Source organism: Hirundo rustica, chromosome 8, assembly GCF_015227805.2.
Source record: "Hirundo rustica isolate bHirRus1 chromosome 8, bHirRus1.pri.v3, whole genome shotgun sequence".
In the NCBI taxonomy this organism is placed as follows: Eukaryota; Metazoa; Chordata; class Aves; order Passeriformes; family Hirundinidae; genus Hirundo; species Hirundo rustica.
Genome location: NC_053457.1, coordinates 23,618,565 through 23,639,245, shown reverse-complemented (window position 1 = coordinate 23,639,245; position 20,681 = coordinate 23,618,565). Strand labels below are relative to the sequence as shown.

General features: G+C 50.7%; 2 protein-coding genes across 5 annotated transcripts in view; one reads left to right on the top strand and one right to left on the bottom strand.

Annotated features, from left to right (window-relative positions):
• Positions 1-9,112, top strand: part of NT5C2 (5'-nucleotidase, cytosolic II) — a 66,393-nt gene extending 57,281 nt beyond the window's left edge. For all 4 annotated transcript variants that reach the window (XM_058421439.1, XM_040070867.2, XM_040070870.2 and 1 more), the window contains 10 exons: positions 854-907; positions 2,026-2,109; positions 2,858-2,899; positions 4,048-4,155; positions 4,463-4,529; positions 5,128-5,298; positions 6,162-6,213; positions 6,439-6,499; positions 7,026-7,202; positions 7,419-9,112. In XM_058421439.1, coding sequence (XP_058277422.1) covers positions 854-907; positions 2,026-2,109; positions 2,858-2,899; positions 4,048-4,155; positions 4,463-4,529; positions 5,128-5,298; positions 6,162-6,213; positions 6,439-6,499; positions 7,026-7,202; positions 7,419-7,670 — 1,068 coding nt within the window. In that variant the 3' untranslated portion in view covers positions 7,671-9,112. The remainder of the gene's footprint in view (positions 1-853; positions 908-2,025; positions 2,110-2,857; positions 2,900-4,047; positions 4,156-4,462; positions 4,530-5,127; positions 5,299-6,161; positions 6,214-6,438; positions 6,500-7,025; positions 7,203-7,418) is intronic.
• A 2,964-nt stretch (positions 9,113-12,076) lies between these two features.
• The window catches only part of CNNM2 (cyclin and CBS domain divalent metal cation transport mediator 2), a 117,708-nt gene continuing 109,103 nt past the window's right edge, over positions 12,077-20,681 (bottom strand). Inside the window, exon 7 of the mRNA XM_040070820.2 lies at positions 12,077-19,984. Coding sequence (XP_039926754.1) covers positions 19,775-19,984 — 210 coding nt within the window. The 3' untranslated portion in view covers positions 12,077-19,774. The remainder of the gene's footprint in view (positions 19,985-20,681) is intronic.

The following is a 20,681-nucleotide window of genomic DNA, read 5'->3' as shown; positions in this document are numbered from 1 at the left end:
TGTATGGGAGTGAGTCAAGATCTCAACTGCCCTCCTGTATGGGAAAATATCTTCCTTTTTATTGTGCCCAGATTTCATTTTTGTACTGTAATTCATGGGTTTTAGAGCATGATGCCACGAGGGTATTTGCACTTCAAGTCCACAACTTGTATATTGTCCTAATTATTAAAGCAGTATTCTGCTGCATATTGTTTACACTGGCACTGTCCTATGTTGTCTAAAAAGTCCTGGCATTAAAGGGAGAAACAGATCAGCTGTTCTCTAATTAGAGAGAAGCATTTCATCTTCTGCACGCACTTGTGCACAAATTTAGAATATAATTTTGTGAGAGTTAACATATGTTTAAAGACCTGATTTTCTTGTTCTCCCTCATTCGAGCAGTCTGTTGGGTGGGATGGAGAACCATCACAGGAGAACTCTGCTCACAGTTGTACTTGTGGTGGTGCTTTTACCCATGCAGAAGTCAGGAATCTATTTTTCTTTCCTTATGCAGTGTTGTGTGATACATGTTGGAGTTGGCCTTTGACTAAAGCATTATGGTCAGTGTTGGAGACAGGTCATTAACTGTCTTGTTTGGTATGGCAAATCTATTTTTTGTTTGTTTCTATTGTATTCCCTTTTGAAAGGGTTAAAATGCTGTTGAAGTGGATTATTTACCATGGTGAGGGAATCGATGGATCACAGAGTTTGTGATGGTCCCTGCTACTCAAAGCCTCTCATCTCTAGAGTCACTGGTTCAGATTCGCCCTGGTTTGTACTTTCACAGCATTTTAAAGTGTGAAAGTTGGCATTACTTTGTTGTCTCTTACGTCATAAGTTTCCATGACCTCACTGGGTTCTGTTTCTATTTCAGGGATCGCTTAAGGAAAAGACCCTTGAGAACCTGGAGAAGTACGTGGTGAAAGATGTAAGTGTGAAGTTACTTTACTTGTGCTGTGTAACATTGGGTACTGACTAAGCAGGCAAGAAAGAAACATGCTGATTTGCTTTACTAAATCACAAAACAGATTAGGCTGTGATTTCTATTCTAATAACCAAAGACAAAATGGAAAGTTTGGATGCAGCCTTTATTCTGAGCCAGTGATCCACCTGATTTTGTATTGATGTGCACAGTTTTATACGTAAAATATAAAAGCCAGAGGAAATGTTATCAAGGTGAACACACTGGCAAAGCTGATGTTTTTTCAGTGGTGAATGCAACTGTGTTCCCTGCCCATGTTTTTCTGCCCAAGCAAACCTCTCTTTAAAAAGCAACAGTTGAGCATCTTTTTATCCACATGACCAAAAAGTTACACTTAGCCATGAGGGACTGAGGGAAAGATCTGAAAGACTCACCGGTGTCTAGTCTCTTGATAATCCCAAAATGTGTGTTCAGCACATCTAATTGAGCAAGCTCCAGTGGCTCCCTTACTCCTGCCACCTCTGCAGTGTACAAGCCCCCTCTGGACCACTTACAGAGTAAGTATTTTTCAGTTTAGATAAGCTCTGTGGTAGATTATTGCTTTAAAGCAGTTAACCTTGTTTCTAGTTACACGCCTGCAGAATTCTTAGGTAACTCTTCAGTGAGGTAATCGGCTATTTTGGCAATGGACTGAGATTTCAGATTCAATAAAAATAGCCCCAGGAATAAATTCTCCCTAATTTGAGGTTGGAATTATAATGCGCTCCAACTTGTGGCTCGTGAGCTCAGATTTCACCTGCCTCTGGGCCCATTTCGGGAACGGACTTGGAGCTGGAGCAGATCGGTGGGAGCAGCACAGGGTGCCTGGCACTGTGGTTGGCAAAGGCACTGCAGCCCTGCTGAGCCCTTCCCCCTCGCCTTCCTCCCCTGGGCTGTGCTCTGGAGGGGTGACCTGGATGGACCAGCAGCTTTCCTGGCTCTGGCCAGTGCACAACACGTGAGTTTGCTTGCTCGATGGTTTGATTTGCCTTTCTTTTGTCTGGTGGTATCATAGTTGAGTGTTTTTCCCACGATGAATGTCTGTAACTTTTGTGTGTGACTTGGATGTTCCCCTTGGCTTGCAGGGGAAGCTGCCGCTGCTGCTCAGCCGCATGAATGAAGTGGGGAAGGTGTTTCTCGTCACAAACAGTGACTATAAATACACAGACGTAAGTGCTGCTTGAATTGTTGGGTTGGTACATCATGGGATAAGCATAAGCCAGCCAGTCATTTGGATGGGTTTTGAGGGGACATCTTCTGCTGGAGAACTGTGTGTTTTCTAATCTATGTGTAGGATGGGTTAGTGGTGGACGTAGATGATGTCCTGAGTCACCCTTTGTCATCCTGGTTCTGATGCTGAGCTGGTGCAGGCCTGGTTTAAGTCCTCTGTGCTTCATTCAGTTCCTCAGCAATTAAAAGGCTGTAAGGGGAAAGTGATACTCAGTTTTGGATTTTAGCATCCTTTAAAATGCAGACTTTCCCTTTCAAGGGAGATAGATAGTCTGAGCACAGACAGGTCACCAAACCAAGGTCCTGGAGGGGTCTGAGACCCAGAAAGGGCTGTTTCTCTGCTAAGCTGAGAAATAAACATGGTTACTTCCAACTCCAGGTGAATGTCAGGATGTTGCAGCACTGCTAATCTAAAGATTTATGTGCCATTTTAAAGTGTTGCAAGATATGCCTGAAGCAGTGTGCAGTTTTCTCAGGCAACTGTGTTATTTGATTATAAAAACTACTGGTTTTGTTCCTATCATTGTCCTGTTCCAATCATTTTGTCTCCAAATCTTATGCTACCTTCTGTGTAAGATCTAAAAGTTCCGTAATCTGAAAAGATAAAATCAGAAAACTATGCTTTTATAAACTACACAAATGCATGTTTAAAAGCACATATTTAAATACTTTCTTTCTCTCTTTTAGAAAATTATGACCTACTTGTTTGACTTTCCACATGGACCAAAGGTATGTGAATTCTAGACTGTGGTTGCAGTAGACACTGATGTGCCTAATTATCTGTGTAGCTGGAAAGCATTTTAATCCTGCTTCATCGGCTGCATGGGATTAGTTCTTTAATCTGGTTAAAATACACTTGCTGTTTTGTGTCCTGTTTGAATGGGATCAAAGCAAATACAATATAACAAAGAGAAAAGGGACATTATCTGGTCTCAAATGATAATCTCTGTTAATGATAACATTATTTCAGTGATAAAACATTTCAACTGTGGCATTTTATAGCCAGATTTCTTAGAAATAATGCACAACGGTGTGGATGTTGTTAAAAAGGGCCATGATGGAAAGGAAATCGTTTTATAAAACAGCAGAAACATTTATGGCTGATTGTGCCTTAATTATCATGACTCCAAAGTTTTAGTTATGCTTTTTTTTTTTTCTGTTTTTCTGAGGTCAAAACTCAGCCCTGAAACTTTTGGAGAAAGGTTTATGATACAAATTCGTACTGCTGTTTCAGTCTCCCAGTGTGAGGCTATCTCATGTTCAAAAGATGTGTTCTCACACTGCTTTAAAAGCAGAGGCAGCCAAGAGGGAAATTTTGAGAGCATAGATACTCACCACAACTGACAGCTAAAGAAGCCCCTTACTGTGGTCTTGATCTCACAAAGTGCGGACACAGGGAGCAGAGAGGGCTCGGTATCCTTTGGGCAGGGCTGTGATTCAAAGCCATGCTCTGTGGGATACAGTCCAGGCATTTTCCCACCTTTGGCAAAAGTACCCTGTAAGGTGAAGCCGTGGAGTTGCAGGTGTCTGGATCTGTGTGGGATGTCACCTTCAGGAACGGCGGCAGGGTGTCGTTTACAGCGTCTTTTTACATGGCAGCTGTGCCCTGACAGGGATGTTGGGTGCTGTTCTCCTGTCTCACACCATGTCCTCAGCCCCCTCTGCTAGGACTGGGATGGGCTGGGCTCATGGCAAAAGGGGAATGCTTTAGGAAATGGTGCTGGCAACACAGCATTGTTCCACGAGAGGCATGAGCCAAGGGATTTGATGGACCAGCAAAGTCACAAGCTCATGGCTATGGACAGTGACACTCCAGTTAAATTCCCCGTGGATTTTTGTGTCGTGCCTGATTCTGGGGTTTGTTTTTGCCTTTGTAGCCTGGGAGTGCCCATCGGCCATGGCAGTCCTACTTTGACCTGATCCTGGTGGATGCACGAAAACCCCTCTTCTTCGGGGAGGGCACTGTACTGCGGCAGGTGGACACGGTGAGTGGTCAGTGGAGGGTACCGCCATGGCTGGAAGGGCTCCTGCACCTCCTGCTTGGCATCTCTCAGTGACAGTGCAGTGTTTGGACAGGACCTGCCCTAGAGGTTGTGGGCTGGAGTCTCTTCTTAGTGATCCCTGAGCAACCTCAGCACCTCAAGGCTTTGCTGGCTTCCCTACACACTGCAGGTGACAGTCGGAAAGCCACCTCTGGGCTGCTTGGGAGTCAGACAGACAGACAGACATATCAATATAGAAAAGATCCAGACCACCAGCTGTTCAGCACTAACACAACACCTCCTTCCACAGGTGACTGGGAAGCTGAAGATTGGTACTTACACTGGCCCGCTGCAGCACGGCATCGTGTACTCGGGAGGTGAGGCAGGAACCCTTCTCGTTGCTTGGAGTGGCTCTGATGTGGCCTTCAGCCACTCCAGCTGTGAGAGGACTTGTGCCAGGCAAGGTTGTGCTTCCCAAAGCACATTTCGTGCCCTCTGCACGCTGCACCAGAAGCTCTCCATGATCAGAGCTGCACAGTGCAAGGAGGAGATGCCTCCATTCTTCCTCAAATGTCCTTTTCTTCCTTGCCAGGGTGGGCTCTGGGAAATGCCTGCAGGGCCTGTGGTGGAGGGGTGGCTGCAGCTGGCCCAGTGCAGTGTCCCCAGCTGTACTTAAAGGTGCTGCCACCAGCGTGAAGATGCTTGGAAGGTTCTGCCAAGCCAGGGAAGGGCAGTGGGTGGATACAGAGCTCTCTGTGACACCTGGGGCTCCATTACTCTCACATTGCGGGGGAGGCAGCATGGCCTCTGTTGCTGCCTTTCATGTTGGGGTGTGCATAGGCAAAGCTGCTCCTGGGTGAACTCCCAGGCAGGTGAGCAGTGTCCAGGGCAGCCATGGTCGAGCGATGGAGGTTCCTGGGAGGAAAATGCACCTGTTTTGGCTCACTGTTCTGAGCCACGCCATTCCTCCCTCAGGCTCTTCGGACACAGTCTGTGACCTGCTGGGGGCCAAAGGGAAGGATATCTTGTACATCGGAGACCATATCTTTGGAGACATCCTCAAATCCAAGAAACGCCAGGGCTGGCGGACCTTCCTGGTGATCCCCGAGCTGGCGCAGGAGCTGCACGTCTGGACAGACAAAAGCGGTCAGGAGCCGGGCAAGCCCCTGGCCAGGCTTTGCTCTTGCTTGTCTGATGCTGCACCCCTGAGATCGCCAGGGCTTAGGGGTGCAGGGGAGAGATCACCCTGGCTTGCCACTTCTCCTTTTGGTCCTTTTCACTGGGTTTGGATGCTGGTGGCAGGAGCTGGGGTGCCTCTCTGTGGGCTGGCCTTGGGGTCCCAGGCCTTTTCTGTGCTCTTTCCCAGGCTGTTGTGTGTAATCGGCCAAGTGCTGCCTTGACCACAGGAGAAGCTGCAGCTGGGTGGGGTTGAGTTGTTCCTCATCAATAACCCCAGGACCTCCTCCCGCTCTGCACATATGGAGCTGTGGCTTCTATGTTAAAAAAACTATCTGACAAGACCTGGGTTAATCTCCCTGTAATGCCCGAGCCATGACTGCTCTCCCATCTGCAGGGAGTCCCTATTCACCAGCTGCTTCCTCCTCGTTCCTCCCACTCCCTCTGCTGCTCTGTCACCAAAGTGCTGTGTGTTTCCCATCCTCCAGCGCTCCTGCTTTTCTCCCAGGTTTGCCCTTTGGTGTGTAAATAGGGCTGGGGGTTATGCAAGTGGCCCCATGGCTGGTTGGAAGGCTTTGGTGAGAGCTGCAAAGGTTCAGCCTCGATAACAAAAAGGCCAACCAAGAAACCAAGCCCAAAGTTCTGCCCATGCTACAGAATGTGGTTGACCCCTCTCCCTGCCCAGAGGCCATGAGTTGCCTCCAGCATTCCTGCTCCAGTGTCCCTCTGCTGCCATGCAAGGGGAGTGGGTAAGGGAGTAGGTTCACTTTCAGTGCTTTTCATTTCAACAGTTTAAACTTACCCTTTTCCCCTTTATTTTCTGGATTTTCCAGCCCTTTTCGAAGAGCTGCAGAGTCTGGACATTTTCTTGGCCGAGCTGTACAAGTGAGTGTTCAAACAGAGACAACTTTCATGCTGCCTCTCACTGCCCGGATAATGAGCAGCCGTGACAAAACCTTGGGGTTGGGTTAGCGGCACTGCTGCCGGAGCCTTGACTCGGGCCTGGGCTCTTCCCCTCCAGACCAGCCTCCCTCCCCCGAGCCCCATCCCACAGCATCTGGTTCTGAAAGACTTTTCACACCATGTATTTACCTTCTCGCCTGTAACTAGGCATCTGGACAGTAGCAGCAATGAACGCCCCGACATCAGCTCCATCCAGAGACGCATTAAGGTACCAATCATCAAAATCCCTTTTCATCCTTCTGGATCCCAAAGGGCTTAACAACCCAACCCCACTGCTCAGTCCTGAAATGCTTTGCTCTGCCTTTGGGTGGGCACAGCAGGCTTGGCAAAGCCGCTTTGTCTCAGCTCACTGGTGTCACTGGCTCTCCTGAAAGGCAGCCTGGTCTGGAATGGGGTTCCTCTCCTCGTGCCCACAAGCAGCACTGGCTGAGGGTGCTCACTGCTGCAGCACGTGGCGGTGGCACACGCAGGCTCAGAGGGGCTGTAGCCTCTTGTTCAGCCGGCCCTGGGGTGCCAGCCTCGGGCAGTGTTGGCCCTGAGCCTGCTGCCACTTTCCTTTCTGTTACCTGGGGCTCAGCTGTGCCCCGATGCCAAGGGATACAAGCACAGAAAGCCTTGCTGGAGATCCTTGCAGGTCTCACGTAGCCCCCAGCCCTCAGGGCGCTCTGCCTCAGTGTTGTGGCTCCGAGGTGCTGCCTGCCTGGCCCAGGATCTGACCCATCCTTTCCTCACAGAAAGTGACCCACGACATGGACATGTGCTACGGGATGATGGGGAGCCTCTTCCGCAGCGGCTCTCGGCAGACGCTGTTTGCCAGCCAGGTGATGCGCTACGCTGACCTCTATGCAGCCTCCTTCATCAACCTCCTCTACTACCCCTTCAGCTACCTCTTCAGAGCCGCCCACGTTCTGGTGAGTTGCAGTCCCAGGAAGGTGGGCAGGGGTCCCAAAGGTGCTTGAGTCCATTGTCACTTCCACAGGACACAACAGCACCTTGGAGGGTTTGGTGGCATTTGATAGACTGTAGACCAAATGGGTGCATTCTGGGGTTTGCTCTCCGTGTGTCTCAGGGAGGCAGCCTGGGACGGGGACAGCCCTTGTCACCTGCTCTCTCTGTTCCATGTGCAGATGCCACACGAGTCCACAGTAGAGCACACGCACGTCGACATCAATGAGAAGGAGTCGCCGATGGCCACACGCAATCGCACCTCGGTGGATTTCAAAGATTCCGACTACAAGCGGCACCAACTGACCCGTTCCATCAGTGAGATCAAACCGCCCAACCTCTTCCCCCAGGCACCTCAGGAAATCACACATTGCCACGATGAAGATGATGATGAGGAAGAGGAAGAGGAGGAAGAAGAAGAGGAAGAGGAGTAAGAAGGAAAAACCCAAGTATTTCTGAAGATAAACCATGACTCTAGCAGTGATCAGGAATGGATTCTGTTGTTGGGGCCCTTGGGGTGATGGGTTGGGGGGTGTGATTCTTGCAAAGGCACATTTTGAAAGTATTTGGAAACTTCTAACAAATTAACACTAATTAGGAGGAGACCCTTGTTTTCGGTTTTGCAGACGGTTCAAAAAGCTGATGGATTCTAACTGGGTGGTGCATTCAGACTGGACTGCCCGCCTGTGCTCTTATGCTACTCCCATTACATTTTGGGATGCTGCATGTTTCTCCCTTTTCCATGATGTGTTTCATTTGAACAGTGTCCTGTGAACGGTTTTTTGGCATTTGTTACATTCTCTGTGGAGACAGAAGGGAGGTGCTGGGCCCTGCAGGAGACAAAATTATCCAAATCCTGCTGCCCATTAGGTTGCTGCCCTTAACCCTCTGCTCCTGGGTTACATAATCCCCCCTCCTCATGTTAGCTAGGGTGTTGCTGTGCCTTCCAGCACACTCAGTTTACCTTCTGTTGGTATGAGTTTCTCTGTGTAAGTGGTTTGACTCCTCCAGCCATGATGGATGGCAGTGAGATTCCAGCTCTTGCACATCTGCTGCCATACACGTTTCGCCTTGTAGCCGCTCGTTATCCTCTCCCGGTGTCTCCAAGCTCGCTCACCATTGCCATGCGATGCATAATTTCCAGGGCATTTCTCAAACAGCTGAGCTGCGCACTCTGTTCTCAACTCCTCCAGTTTCAGCAGTAAAAACTAACCCAGGAGCTTGAAGCTGTTGCTTTAGCATAACATTAGTCGCTCTGTGTTCCTCCTGACTTTTCTGTCCTCTCAACTTTAAGCGAAGCATCCCAAAACCAACCCCAGCCACCATCTGAAGTGAAAGGGCCTGTTGTGCCGGGGGCTGCGGGCCACATGGGCCTGCCCCAAACTAGGAGACAGCACATGGCACAGGGCCAGCCCCACGGCGGCTCCCGCCCGTGCAGCAGCTGCCCTGCTCCTTGGGCTGGTGCGGAGCGAGTGGAGCCCCGCTGCCGGCCGTGGTGGGCAGGGCTGCGTCCCTGGCCAAGGAGGGTGACGGCTGCTGCCTGGGGGTGTCCCGGGGATGGGCAGGGAGTCCTTGTGCCCGGGGAAGGCACGGAGCTGGCACACAGCTGGGCAGCGGTGCCCTGTGGTTTTCCTCTGAGTCATGGGTGCGGCCTCACTTACTCCAGCCTCTGCCGTTCGCTGCAAAGGGATTACAACGAGGGCCCTCTTGTAATGAATTTGACTGTTGTTTCAGTACCATAAACTCATTTAATTTTTTTCATTCTAAAGTACCTTAGTAGAATATAAAAGAAGAAAAACTACACCACCACCATCTGAGCAGGAAAATGCTGCTCTAGTGGCAGTTGTTCAAGTCAATAAATGATGTTTCTAAGAAATGCCTGGTGCTTTGTGGTATGTTGCTGAGACGATGAGGGCTGTGCTGGAGTGGGTAGGAAGAGATGGGACTGGTCTATGGGGTCACAGCAGGATGGGTGACTGGGGAACAGTGAGAGCACCTTTAGGAATTGGTCACGTAAAGCACTGAGGAGCAGTGGCAGTGGATCTTTCTATAAGGGCATGCCTGGGCACGAGGCTTCTGTTCCCATCTGCATCAGCCAGGAAAGCATGGGAAGGGCAGAGAAACATTCTGTCTTTGACACACAGAGTGAGAAGGGTCTTTTTCATGGTGGGAAGGGGACCATCCCTACACTGCCACTACCTCCAGCACTGTGTCTTGCCAGGGCTGTTTCCCACAGATGTTACCAAGGACCATTTCCTGTCCCTCTGGCCCCACAAGACACGTGGCCAGGGTGGCAGCAGGGGACGGCACAGCCTGTGCTCACCAGGAGCTACAAACCTGCTTAAATAGACAAATACCCCGGGAAGGCCAGTGCTGCCACACTGCCACACAGCAACACGAAGCTGTGCCCAGCTAAGACAGGCAGCCCCAGGCTCTCCTGAGCTCAACCCTCCCCTACAAACAAACAAACTCCTCAGGTCAACCAAACCACACCTGAGGAGGTTCCCTCAGCACCGCCACAGAAGGATATTCAGGACCAGGACCACAGTGCCAGACAGAGAAGCAATACTAAATGGCAACAGCTGGTGGCCAACACTCAACACCTGACACTTCAGGGATTACTGAAAACTCCAGAGCACTGGGTCCCTGACACCTCAGTTTTGGGGCCTGGAGAGGAGCTAACATACCCACAGTGAGGGTGGGTCTGTGGTTGCTGCTGGAAGGTCCAGGGAGCTGTTCCCGAGCCCTTTCACTGAAGGCCATGCTGGGCTCTGCTATGTTTAAACTTCATTTCTCCAAGTATAGCTACTTGAATTTTTTAAGCTTTAGCTCAGCAACTGTGGGAGGCATGCAGCTGCAGAAAGGGAGATCTGGGGAGCTCCATGCATTCCTCCTTCCCAATCAGTCACCACAAATAGCTCACTCCCAGCCCAGGGCTATTTCTGACTGAGATGGGGAGAAGAGTCTTCAAGCCTGGAGCAATGGAAAGTATTTGACCCTCACTTCATGGTGGGAAAATGTCGGGCAAAGCCTGAGAGACGCACAGGCACTGCCTGGCCTTGTACCATCCGACCCATCCTGTGCTGGGATGAATGAACCACCATGAATTGTGGTAACCACAGACCAAGGGCCAGAGTGAGGTTTCCTGCCCCAGCTGGCACTGGGGACATGGTCACAGCCCAAGTTTCCAGCCCACACCTTCCTCAGGCAGCTGCCCACGGCTGACCTGCACCAGCTGCCACTTCCAGAAGCTGATGGCCTGGCAGTACCTGTGTCTCCAATCACTCTGCAGAGCCTCAGGAAAACTCCCGCTGCTCTCTCTGCAGCCCAGGGACAGACATGCTTTGCTTTTGCCCACCAGCAGTATTCTCTCCTGCAGCAGAAGCCTGGTGGAAGCAAGGCGAACATGGGGGGAACAGGCCTCAGCCCCTGCCCCAAGCTCTCACTGACCCGATTTCTGGTGTCTCCCACTTTCCCCTGCACCCCACACCCACCACCCCTGCTCCAGAGAGCCAGAGGAGGCTCACGGGGGCTGCATGAACCAAACCCTGCCAGAGCCAGGAACCCGAGGCTCCCTGCCCTTATCGTGTGCTGGGCACCGCCTCTTCTGTCCAGCCCACAGAGCTGCTCCCAGCTCCTCTTCCTTTGTGCCACCTCCTCAGCAGAGCAAGGCCCAGCTGCAGCTCTGTATCAGGATGTGCCCAACCCTGCTGGAGGGTGCAAAGCCCTGTGCCAGTCCCTGAGCAGCAGCCATTCCAACCTCCGGCCTGAGGCCCCAGCACGGCAAACATGGATAAAGAAATTCTGTGAGAACCACCAGTCCCCCCTGGCCCTGCACAAGGGTGCTTTCTCTCCCTGTGGGCCACTAGGCTGTGGAGCCTGGCCACGGCAGGAGGTACTGCTGGAGCCTTGAGGACACAGAGCCCTGGGTACAGCTTTGGGCACTGCTCCCGCCCTGCCTGCCGCTGGACCTAGCAGCCAAAACCCATCCCACCTCCCTGAAGGGATCTGGCCTTTTACACCTTCCCTTCCAGAAGTCCTGGGCTCTATCCTGTTCCTCCTTCCCGCTGCTCGTTACCACCAGAGCCAGCCCTGAAGTTGGCCTCCACATTAATTCTACTTACGTCATACTTGAGGCATCCCACCACCTTCCACAGGCTGCCAGGGACAGGCACACACAGGGAGCAGGAGTCCTCAAGGACCTGCCACTCTCTGTCCTGCTGGGACTGTCCTGTCCATCATGGGGGAGCGAGGTCCAGAGGAACGGGGCCTTCCTGCAGCACAGAAGCAGGGACAGAGGCTGCACTGGGTGCAGCAAAAATCCCCACAAGGTTTGAGCATCTGCTGTCCATCTCGCTGAGCCAGGGTCTGGCAGCTCAAGAGCTGAGCATGACAAAAGCTGGGTGCAAGGAAGAGCAGGTGGGTGGAACAGCTGTGAGGAGGAGAGGGGCTGAGTGGTGGCAGAAGCACAACATGGGCTCATGGCAGGGCTGTATCTGACACACAGGAAAGGGGCTCTTCCTCCACCAGTGTGAGCTGCAAGTGATGGTGGGTGAGGGACCGAGCACAGGCTTGCTCTCCTGCTCAGAAATGCCTCTGCTGCTGCAGGCTCCACACAGCTCCTCCACTGCTGAAACCCCAACATGAGAGGAGAGGGCAGCAGCACCCAAGTGCAGGGGGACGGACAGACACACTCCACCAAGTTCTCCCGTCCCACAGAGCCGCCGTCATCCCCAGGCACTTCCCTCACCGGAGCCCCCGGTCACGCCCCGCCTGGCAGAACACGCTGCACACCGACGGCTTCTACACTCAGAGACAAACAGCACCTACGGAGAGCAGGTTGTAAATAAGGGCTTTTTATTACTGAAAGAAAAAGACCCTCACCCTTGAGGGAACTTCAAAAAGTCAGCTGCTTGCCATTGCCACCGGCTTCCCAGCCAGCCTCTGATCAGCAAAGCCACCAGCACAGCCCTCCCCAGCTTGAGGACTGACAGGCCCAATCCCACCAAAGCGAAGAGCAACACCTGCCTCTAGAGGAACAAGATCCGGCCTCTCTGTGGCTCTTGGCAGCTGAAGTGGAGATTAAAGACCGTTAAATGTGCCAGTAGCAGAGATCTGGGTACAGGATCGCAGACATCAGCCCCACCACCCACATGCCAAAATCTGTCCCTTGGAAATGAGGGGGGAGCATAGAGGAGGGAAAAATGCATAAACTGGAATGTTCAACAGAAAAAAAAAATCATCATTTATCTAAAAAGAATAGAAATAAACAAAATGCTTTAAAACAAAATCACAAAATATACAAATAAATCTGGTACAAAATAAATAGGAAAGATTGGAAATCTACAACAAAATTGGAATAATTATAAAATTAATTTGTATGACAATCAGTATATGAAACGTATACACTTCATTCAGGATTTCAGTTGTGCTTATTCAGATTTATGTACACACACAGAAATACTGTAGTCAGAACACTACAACTCTGGAAACCCGAAGTCATGTACAATATGATACAACGCGCAAAGACCACATATGATGGCAAGTAAGACACAGGGAAGAGCTGGCTGGAGTGGGATGAGACAGCCATGAAAATGCACTGCAAAGGGAGAGCCACCATGTTCCAGACTGGGGGGACCAAGGGGAGCCAGGACAGGGCTCAGGGCAGCCAGGAAGGAGAAAGGTTTGGTGTGAGACCTCTGGCTGCCGAGCACCAGCTGCGCATGGCTTCCAGGAACACATCTCAAGTATTTGGGGTTTCAGATCCACTGTGTTTGGCATCCAGGCACCCGCCTGGTGATTCAGATGTCAAGGCTGGCTCTGCTGGAAAAAAAATATTCCAAGAGCTCTGAGGTCCCTCAGCAGAGCCTGACCCTGGACTGCTGGTAAGCCACCCTTGTGCTCAGGAGAACATGGATGAAATGGGACCGCAGCACTGCTGCTGGGGTCCTGGTGGGTTTCCACTCTCCAAACTCCATGTGAACTCTGAGAAAGGCAGAATCCCTTGAGCAGCATCTCCCACCCTCAGTGTGAGAAATGAAGACAGAATGGCTGCAGCATGGCCTGTTCCTGACTGCTGGCCCCGCTTCTCACCTTCCTGAACACAGCTAAAGCCCAGCAAGTGGAGCAGAGGAGCAGCTGTAGCTGATGTGACCACAGCTGTCACAGAAGCCACGCTGCTGAATCCAAGCCAGCACAATGCAGAAGGACAGAGCAGGTACCTTGGGTGAAAACCCACCAGCCAAGCCCGCCCAGCCCAGCTGGACCTGAGATTTTAAAGCAGGAATGGCACTGGAGCTGATCTAGGCCTGGCCAGTCTGTCACTTCTGAGAAGAGGAGCTCATCAGGAACCTTTCACTCTCCCACAGTGATCTTTGGGACATGCATTCCATATTGGCACTTCCAACTAAAGGCATCTCACACCAACTAGTTTTTCACTTGTATTTGGAAGGATTTGGTTCAAGAGTGATGCTCAGAGGATAAAACACCACCTCCTATTATAAAACCCTGTGATTAGCAAACAGTTGAGAAGGGATGCTAGACTGCTACACCAAGCACCAAATGCTGGGACAAGCCCTTCCTCCCCAGTCAATCCTGCTGCCAACCAACTGCCACGCTGCTTTCTGGAGGAGAAGACAACAAAGAAACCAAATCCACTCCTGGAGCACTGGAGCCACCTGCAGCCTTTGCATGTTTCAGGCTCACTACAGCTGACAAACCTCTAGCCCAGTTCCCTGACAAGCCAATTCTGCCAAGTCCAGCCAAACCTCTGCTTCTGGGGGAGGATCAAACACCAAGCACTTCCTTAGCCAGAAAACAGCGTTGAAGGAGCAAGAGCAGCCAGGGGCACCATCCACTGCAGGATCCCAGTGATCAGATCTGCTCAGAGGAAAACAGAGCCCAGAGGCAAAACCTGAGAGGAGAATGATGTTTTTCAGCTGGAGACAGAAGACCAGCAGCTTTGAGTACCGTATTTCCAATGCAAAGAACTGCTATAGAGTCTGACTTCAGGATAAGAAAACACCACCTGTACCATGCCATTGGCTGGATGCAGCTTTCCAGCAACCCTCTCCCATCCACGAAGCTCAGGAAAATATGCACACACCAGATGGAAAAGCTCAGCTATACCACCTCGGACCCACAGCAACAGCATCTCCTCATCTGGAAGCAGCTCTGAGACTGGCCCAGAGGAACACAACCCAGCATGAAGCCAGGCTCCAGGACAAGAACAAGACACCAAGCAGGATTGTTGAGGGGCTCTGCAAGAAGCCATGGACGTCCAGGTCCCCTGTGCTGCCCACACACTGGAGTGAGGCCAGAGTCACCACAGACATCACACCAACAAGAGACCTGAGCTGAAGGACCAAGCGTAGCAGCAGTGCAGGGATGAGGGCAGCTGCCCAGCCCAGCCTGTGGTGCAGAGCCTGTCCTCCCCACAGGCTAAGTCAGATGAAGGCTGCTCTCCCATCCGTGCCATAGGAAGATGCCCAGTTGTGCTGGTTGAGCTCATCACTTCACCACTGGGCCAAACCAACCCTCAGTATCCAGGGAACAGGTACTTCTTTGGGTCAATGTGGAGCCAGCTGGTGGGATGGACAGCACATCTGGGCTGTGCCACACCACAGCCAGGGTTCCTGCTTTGGGACAGGGCACGGTGTGGACACACAGACCCCTCAGTGCTGGGTGGGCACCTCTGGGATGAAGCCTCAAGTCAGCATCACAAGAGGTACTCTACAGCATCCTTCCCCACCCCCAGCCCGTTTTCTACTGGTATTCCAGACACTGGATAAGCTGACAACTGGAACACAGGTACTAGATTTAAAACCACAGATGTGTGTATTACATATTGTATAAAATATGGTACATCTTTCCTGTGGGAATGATTTCTATAGAGAATGTAATTCTGCAGAAGGAGGATGCATGTTCCAAGGGGTCCTGGAGAACGTGGCTGTGTTCTCCATCGTGCAGGATACTTACGCAGGATGCTCATGAGGACAAAAGGGCTGCTCCTCGCCATCAGCACCCTCACACCCCTTGGCTGAGCTCTGCAGAGATCACAGGAAGCACCACTGCTGCCCAAACAGCCCCTCACACAAAAGCCACCTCTTTGGTTTTCTTTGGGCTGATTTGACACCACCAGTGCCAGACCTCACCCTCATCCAAGCTGGGCCCTGAAGGCTGAGTAGCAGCAATGGGTGATGCGTGTGGGCCATCGGGGCAGCTCGCCCTGCCGCCCCTGAGCTTTCTCCAGGTCTGAGTGCAAAGGGCCATATCCTGAGACTCCTACTCTTGCCAGCTCCACCCACACAAAAAGGCACTTAAAGAAAAGAAGAAAAACAAAAAAGCCTCCAGTGGTGAGGAAAAGGGAAGTGAGTCCAGGAGAAGAGAGGAGGAACAAAAAGCGAGCACAATGTGAGTGAGTGGCTAACCCTTCTTCCAACAGGCCCAAGAACTGCACACCTTCAGCAGCCAGCTCCAGCTGCCCCAGCACGGGTCTCAGCATCATCCCATTCCTGCTCAGTCTGGAGCAGGAGCTTATGGGGCAGAAAGAATGTGAGAGGGAACTATATATGACATAGGTTTGGAGCAGAAGTAGTGAGCAGAAGGATCTGCCCTGTGGAGCTTCCTCTCCTGGTTCATCTGGATGGGGGAAGCACCTTCTCCTGCCACACCAGCCTTGGAGCCCCTGCCCACCAGCCAGCCCAGACACCCTGCCAGCATTCCTCATCCCACTGTGGGATAAACCCATCCAGAGCTTCTCCAGGACAGCAGTCTCCAGCTGCACCAGGATTTCAGGGTGTTGACAAGCTGGGAATAAGACAACAAGCACTTTGTAAACTCTGAAGGGTCTGAGCTTGCGGCACAGAGCGGCTGAGGCTGGTTTGCTGAGCCCCTCACTGAGCCCCTCTCCTCTCAGAACTAATGTGCTTCGTATGATCTCCACATCACCACAGTCAATCTCATTTGGAGAAAGATTCTCACTGGAAAGCAAGAACATTCCTTCACTCTTTACAAAGATTTGGCAATACACAGAATTTAAAAAAATAAATCATAGTTACAACAGATTCAGGTTCATTTCGTTTAAAGGAAATTCAACCAACAGGAGTGTAAAAGATATAATTCACAGTTGTGCATTTAAGATATTAGTGTTGAAAACCTCACTTCAAAGAACTCTTGTGCAAAATTGTATTGACAGTAGAAACCATGGCTAGATGCCTCCCCAGGCTCCCCCGGCCAACAGGCCATCATCCACCCTGCTGCCTGCACCCAGAGCAGACGGGCGAGGGGAACGAAGGCGGCAGCAGGAGTGGACACAGGAAGATGCAGTATCCTTTCTGTAAGTCAAAGCCTGGCCAAGGTCTGAGGTCAAGTCCAACGGTTCCCAAAGCCACCGGCCGGTGCCCTGCGCTGCGGTGACCGGTTCTCACGGCACTGCAGCACGGCATCCAAACGCCACGCGAGGCAGAGGGGGCAGATCTGCCCGGGCAGGACAGCCCCGCAAGGGCACGGATGGGATGCCGTGGCATCTCCTCTGCCGTCAGGAGAGCCAAGCCCTGGCACTGGCAAACGCCGTCCCGAGGCTCAGAGGGATCCTGAGCTGGGCACGGGGCTCCTCTGCAGTGACGGTTCCCACCAGGAGGGCCGGGAACCCCTCGTGTTTGTTAAACAGTAAAACTGTAAATACCCTGAGAACAGGGAGACTGGATTTTTTTCCCCTCCAGGGAGAGAGGACCACGCTTTGTTCTTCAAGCTAATTAGTAGTAGCAGCTCCTAACCCTTCTGGGTCAGGTACGTATTTCTGTATGAAACACATCTATAATCAACTATTTTTATGGAAATTAAGTGAAATTACTTCACTTTCCATTATTTGATCTGTACAAATGATGAAAAACAGTCATGCAAAAAATCACCTGCAAATTTTGGAACAGTGCAGCATGGGCAGAAGCAGGAGGTATTTGCTTTGGGATCACATGGCTTTGGTTGGAAAAATTGGCGTTTTTTAATTTTTTCTTTTTTTTTTTTTTTCTTTTTTTCTTTTTTTCAGAGGGAAACAGACATTGAAACAAATCCTTAACCTGCCATAAGAAGCAGAAGTCAGATCCAGCGAACAAACTCATCTCGGAGAGAGCTGCCTTGACTTGAGCCTTCCCCCCTCTGGCAGGTTTGACAAAACGGATACTGCATCTCAAGTTCACCACCATGTCAAACACTTTCAACAGACTTTTACATTCAGCAACACTAGATAAAAACTGGCGAGATGAGTCCCTCACTGAGGACAAACACTGTAACATCTGGACATTTTGTTCTGTGAGAAAGGTGCAATATTGGCAGCTCTCTGGGAAGGCACAAGGCTTAGGCCAGCCCATGCTGCCACCAAGCCGTGTGCTCTCAGCGGTGCTGGGCTGGTGAACATCAGAGCGCTGGTGGGATGGAGGCTAAGGAAACACTTTTAGATGGGAAAAAGGCAAAAAGCTACCTGTGAGAGCAAGGCTTTGGAGGGCCTGTTTCCTCCTCACTGGGTGCACAAGTTGGATACTGTGCAATTTCTATGCCCGTTGGAGGGACTTCATCCTCATGGGCGGCTCCCACCAGGGTGGACAGCAAGAATTAGGGCTGCTTTCTGAAGCTGGAAAAGAGAGGAGGAGGACGGAGACAGGCAAACCCAATTGGCTCTGACACCACACACTCCAATTCCCACAGGAGATCCTGCAATGGAATATTGCACCTTTCCAGCCACCATTCACAGACAGACCACGGGAACTTGCAGCGAGTGCCTTCCACAGCTCGCGAGCAGGAGAGACGGGGCAGGCCTGCAGGCACAGAGAGCTCTGGCAGTTGCATTTGAGGCTGGAGGCTCCTTTGGATGTCCCCAAAGACATTATCCATGTGTAAAGAAAGAGAAATGCTACATAGCCAGGGACCTGATTTATCAATCCAGATACTGAGGGCAGTGTTCACACTTTCTTTGAGAAAGCACTGGAAGTAGAGAAGACTGGGGGGGAAAACTTTCTTGTCTTATTCATTTAAAGGACTTAGACTCTGCTGTGGAAATGGAGGATGCATAACGGCCATAGAGTGCCTCTTGCTGGCACCCAATCTGTACCCAGATCTGTACCTTTTTTTGGGTGGAGGAATTGGTTTCTGCTGCCCAAAGCATGTGTTGCCCTTCACTGGTGGCAGCTGGGTGGGAGGCTCTCTGTCCTGCTACCTTGGTAATCCCTACAATGACAGTTAAAAGGGGCGAGAGAGAAGGAAATGCACTAAATCCACTCAAAGGAATGAATGTGGCTGGGAGCAGCCTGGAAATGAACCTCTCTGAATCCCTGAAGTGCAATACACTCGCGTCTGGAAAGTTTTGTCAGCTCTCGGAGAGGAGAGGATGGTTCTGGCTCCTCAGCAGTGCCCATCCTTGCACTGGCAGAGGTGTAGTGTCACCTGGAGCACGTACTTTGGGTGTTATTGTAGCAGCATCTTCTGTGTTAATATCGGAGATTACGGGGGGGACAGGGACTGATGTTCTGATACTCAGCAAAGGCTGCACCATCTGCTCTGGCCAAGGTAACAGTGCACAAACCGCTACAGCACGGCAGTGTTCAAAGACTTGGCATCTCAGGGTGCACACGTTACTTCACCATGCAATTGTCAGGAACATCAATGAAAAATCACCCAGTTACTACTTCACTATGGAATATCACACCCGGCTTTCGTTTCACGAGACTGCAGTTTTGCTAATTAATTCCTTCCCCCCAGTATCATCTTCAACACACACAAAGGTTTTGGAGGTTATAAAACTGTAAGTGTAATAATGCTTTTGCCTGTTTAACAAAGAAACCTCCTGAAATTTGAAACATTATTAAATACCAGAGTAACCACTCCTTCCCTGAAAATTAACTGCAAGACTGTAATAATCCTCATCTCTGGGTCCTCCAGGTGGCTGAAACCAGAGATTTCTTGAAGCTTGCTTATTCTTACGACACAAATAACATACAAGTACCAGTAACTAACTTTTTCAACATGGGAACAGAAAGGACCACAGAGGGGTGAGAAGAGGCCTAAGGACATTGGAGCCAATTCACAAAACCATGACAGAGCCCATTTGAGGTTCATGAGGGACAGAAACAATTTAAAACTCTGCAAAATACTTTTTAAAAACATGATCTCTCTTGAAAAAATAATGGAGGAGCTTTTAAACTTCCCCATATGTGTTTGAGGAGAAAAAACCCAACAAGGATCAAAAGTACAGATAAAAAATAAACATAATTCTACTTTGCAAGAAGAATTTTCATCGTTCTCAAGGGTGGCTCACCATTCCCAAATTAGGTTTGGGTCTTTAGTCTCTCTTGCTCTTTGCTCCTTTCTTCCTGTTTCTTCCTCTTCTGCTCCCAGAACGGATGCAAAAGTCTTTGGTCTCAGAACACTGGATGCAGCAGTGTTGCAAGCACGCACTAACGGTGTTCACACTTGGGGAGGAGCCAGGAAGGAGCGAGGGCTGGTCCTGCTGAGGAGATGGGATGGGTGGGTTGTGGGGAGTCAGCTCCTAGATGGCTCCTTCACTGTGCATACTGTGGTTGGGCTTGTTGTGAGTCACACAGTTCTGTTCATTCAGCAGGTTTGCTGTCTCGTCTGGCAAACCATCGTGCAGCTCCGTAAGAGTCAGTTCGATTTTAGTATTTTCACTGTCCGAGGACTGAGGTGTTTTGTCCATCCGGGATGCCATCAGGGCATTTTGGTACTGCTGTCTTGAGATCTGCTCCAAGAACAGGGAAGAAACAAAAAAAAGTCAGTCACACTTCTATGGCTCCTGTGGAGCACACTGAGAAGATAAAGTTTCCTCCCTTTCCAGATGACCACACTTTAACCCCTTTTTACCTGTTTCCATAAAACATCCCTGCACTTTGCAAGCCTAGAGCATCCCAGCTCAACACCCACAGCATGGTGGGTGTTAACTGCCGACATTTTCAGGGAGGATGGAAGAACAGTGCTGTGCAATCACCATGCTGTTCAAAGGCAGGGATTTATTCCTATGCAGAGATTTTTAAATCAGACCTCCATTTCCCTCTAACCATGCACACCTTAGGACCAGAACCAGAGATCAGTGAAGTCTTTCTCCCAACTTCAGTGAGCTCCTGGTGAGGCTCTAAGTGACCCTATAGAGCCAAGCCAGCTCTATAATCCAAGTATAGAGTACAAGCATCCCTGCTCTTGTCTAGGCCAGCAAACACAGCAGGAGCTACAGCCTTATACATAAGGACATTTGATTCTAGAAAACACTAGGATGCCCACGGAGATGAGTCCAAATTAGCAACCCATGAAGTTTTCCACCGGTCTGTGCAAGAGCTGTCTGCACTCAGCAGAACAGCGATGACAGGAGCTGGCCTAGAGCACAGAGTGCCACTGCCCACGATGCCCCAGGGACAGGGAAGCCCAGAACCCTGGTACTTCTG